Source organism: Charadrius vociferus, unplaced genomic scaffold (assembly GCF_000708025.1).
Source record: "Charadrius vociferus isolate BGI_N301 unplaced genomic scaffold, ASM70802v2 scaffold356, whole genome shotgun sequence".
In the NCBI taxonomy this organism is placed as follows: domain Eukaryota; kingdom Metazoa; phylum Chordata; class Aves; order Charadriiformes; family Charadriidae; genus Charadrius; species Charadrius vociferus.
In genome coordinates, this window is record NW_009648717.1 from 891,966 (window position 1) to 895,066 (window position 3,101).

At 44.5% G+C, this 3,101-nt stretch overlaps 1 protein-coding gene across 1 annotated transcript in view; it reads right to left on the bottom strand.

Moving 5' to 3' along the window:
• Positions 1–1,554: 1,554 nt before the first annotated feature.
• The window catches only part of PSTPIP1 (proline-serine-threonine phosphatase interacting protein 1), a gene marked incomplete at its 5' end in the record, with an annotated part of 36,454 nt that continues 34,907 nt past the window's right edge, over positions 1,555–3,101 (bottom strand). The window contains one exon of the mRNA XM_009886674.1: positions 1,555–1,686. Coding sequence (XP_009884976.1) covers positions 1,555–1,686 — 132 coding nt within the window. The remainder of the gene's footprint in view (positions 1,687–3,101) is intronic.

Genomic DNA, 3,101 nt, shown 5'->3' on the forward strand with positions numbered 1-3,101 from the left:
CCTGCTGTGTCAACCAACAGTTCCCCCCTGCTTCATGCCTTTTGGGTAGCAATTTGATTCATTCTTATTGACTTTGTTTAGTTTTAAGACCTGAAACCTTGGCAAACAAGGTCATTTTGCCCCCAGAAATAGCTCTCTCTGCTTCAGATTAAGTCACTGTTTTTTATTGTTTTTAACCATCTCAAAATACTGAAAAGGGAGGAGGGGCATAAAGTACCTATTGGTCCCTTGGTAAGTACAATGGCAGTTGAAAACATTCTTAAATACTAAACCAGAAAGACTGATAGAGCTGAAATCTGTGAAATACAGTGAACCTTCACAGTGCAACTTCTCTGAAGAGGGTTTGTTAAAGAACAAGCACATTAAAAGTGCCTGGAAAGGAACCAGGACATGTCTATGCCAGCAATCCCAGAGATGCAGAGGCTGTAGATAGCAGTTCGAGACGGAAAAGCCTGTGGGCAGAAGAGGAGAGGATCAGCCCAGGGAGACAGGGGAGTTGAAAGGAGAATGCACCGATGACATGGGTATGCAGATTGCATGAGGAGGTAATTGGCGCTTCTCTCTGGTGCTCAGAGGAGAGGGATGAGGGCAGCATAGCACTGCTGGAGGCTTTGCTTATTTGTTGGTTTTTTTAAACATGAAAAATCCCAGGGAGGTGTCAGGGAAACCATCCAACCAAGGCAAAAGCAAGCCTTGGGCTCATCATCTGTCCTTAGTTTGCTGCCCCAGAATCCAGTGCAAAGCACAGCCATGGATAGCATGAATTTAATTGTATTAGGAGGTGGCTGTGATGGGGAGTGCCTTATGTTTTCTTGCTGTTGATGCGTCTCAGTCCTTCAGGTGCTCCTCTCTAGCTGCATTCTTTGTTTTTCATATTTTCATCAGTGACTCTGGTAAAGAACAGTGGAGGGTTACCTGCCTTTCTCCCTGGTTACCCATGTGTTGTAAGGGGAACTTGAAAGAGGGCTGTTAAAAAGAACTTGGGAGCTTCTTCCTTGCTTTGTACAGCGAAGGCCCTGCAACATCAAAGCTATCTGCTTTTTGAGTGTGCTTTCAATCCCACTATCAAAAATCCTCACATGGCCTGTGTGGTGAGAGGAGGGGATCCATGGCAGAGAACGTGGCTGCTGTGACCATGAGAGTGGCTCATAGGCTGGCTGGAGGCGATCCTCCATCCTGGAGAAACACCACTTGCTTCTTGATCTTTTTCCTTTAGTGCAGTTAAGTTCTGGGCAGGATTTTCCTCCCAGGTTTGCCAAGTTTTGCGACACTGATGGCAGCACAGTGTGCTGAGGGTATGAAGAACTGTGGTACGAAACTCAAGTCCTAGTCTCTCTGAGGTGAAGATGGTTTTTGCGGACAGTGTAAGCCAGGAGGCGCTGGGATGAGGCAGGAGGAAGGAAGAGAAAAGCATGGTCAGTTGGTTATTTCCTGACTGGTAATTGTAGAAGGCAGTGTTATGGGTTGCCCTTGGTCAGCTGAAGCAGACCTTGTGTGCTGTTTGTTTTCAGAAATAGAATATTTTTACAGTCTGAGGACTGGGGCTTCTTTTCATCAAAGCTTTTCAAGATAAGACCCTGGCACAAAGCCTCGCTGCCCATTCCTTTCTGCTGTCCACCAGCCATCCACATTTTCTTCAATGACAACTACAATGTCTCCTTCACTGATGTCCAGTTCATCCATGTTCTGAAAGGAGACAGGGAAAGGAAATGTGGTGAGCCTGAGAGTACAGGAGGACCCAAGCATGTATCTGGTGTTTGTTTGGGTTTTTTTACCCTGCCTTTCCTCAACAGCCTACCAGTGTCCTTCGGGTTGGGAAAGAGCCTGCAATACCAGACAATGAGAGATTAAGCACTTACTAAGATGGCTATTTCCTTAAGATCCTCAAATTTCCCCAGTCTCCACGGTGTCTCCTTCTGAGCAACTTGACTGTTGTGTCACTGGGGAATGCTGGAAAGGGTTAAATACGACTGTCCTAAACCAGCTAACCATGACCCTTTTGTAGTCTGCCAGTGTTGCTAAATCAGTACACAGCTTAATTCCCAAGGGAGATAAAAACAGTGTCTCTACTAATCCAGGCCTTAAATAGGTCTCTCAGGTTTTTTAATACGGAACAGTGGTGACCAGTGGAGGTACAGCAACTCTCGCTGAGATAGGTAACTTTTATCTCCAAGACAAATGGAGTAGTTGTGAGTAAGCTATTGCTGAATTCTCCAGTGGCTATCAGCCCGTTCAGTGGTGCTGTCCTATTTTCCATAGAAAACCACTTTGCTACCTGCAGCGTGGCAAAATAGAAAACAGGGTAAGAGAGGCTTGCAGTCATGTTTGATGCATCAGCTAAATCTAAATTTAATGTACCTGAGTAGGTAAGAATGGACTCGAAAAGTGAGAGACCTCAATATACAATATACTAAAAGTAGTAACAGGCTCTTTTCTCAGCAGGGAAAATCCGTGTGTGTCATATTTTTAAGGCAACTCCTGGAGTAAGGATCTGACAAAGAGATCCACCAGTCTCCTCAGGGGAATGGCCATTAACAGTGAGATACTTTCAGCTGCACTTGGATGAAATTTCAGGCAAATAATAAAAGATGGTGTAGAACAAAGCAAAACAAAGAACATGTAATAAAGGTGTCAGAACCCTGCTGTACCTAAGAGAAAGCTCTCCTGTCCAGCCCTCTCTCTGTTTTCATAATTTATCTGGCTATCTGATTTTGTCACTTGCCAGCATTTCTTCACTGTTGGCGATTGATGTCTGGTCCCTTGGTGTGAGGGTCTCTCTGCACTGTGACATAAGACCTTCTGGATGCTGCTCATTCTGCTAATCTAAAGCTAATAAAAGGAACCTTTAAACTGACATGTAATTAAATTGTGAAAGTCCCATTAGGGGAAGCTAATGGTTTAGTAAGAGTCCAAGAGCTTCTGGTGTCCATCTGAATAAGAAAATATTCATAACCTTTTACTAATGGCAGTATGCCTAGACAGGTCTGAATCCAGTGAGAGTTCAATATCCCAGTTAAGGGTGCAGGTTGCTCTTTATAACAATCTTTTGGTGCGTGGACCATGTCCACTGAATTCTGCAACTTGCAACATGGAAGTGCAGG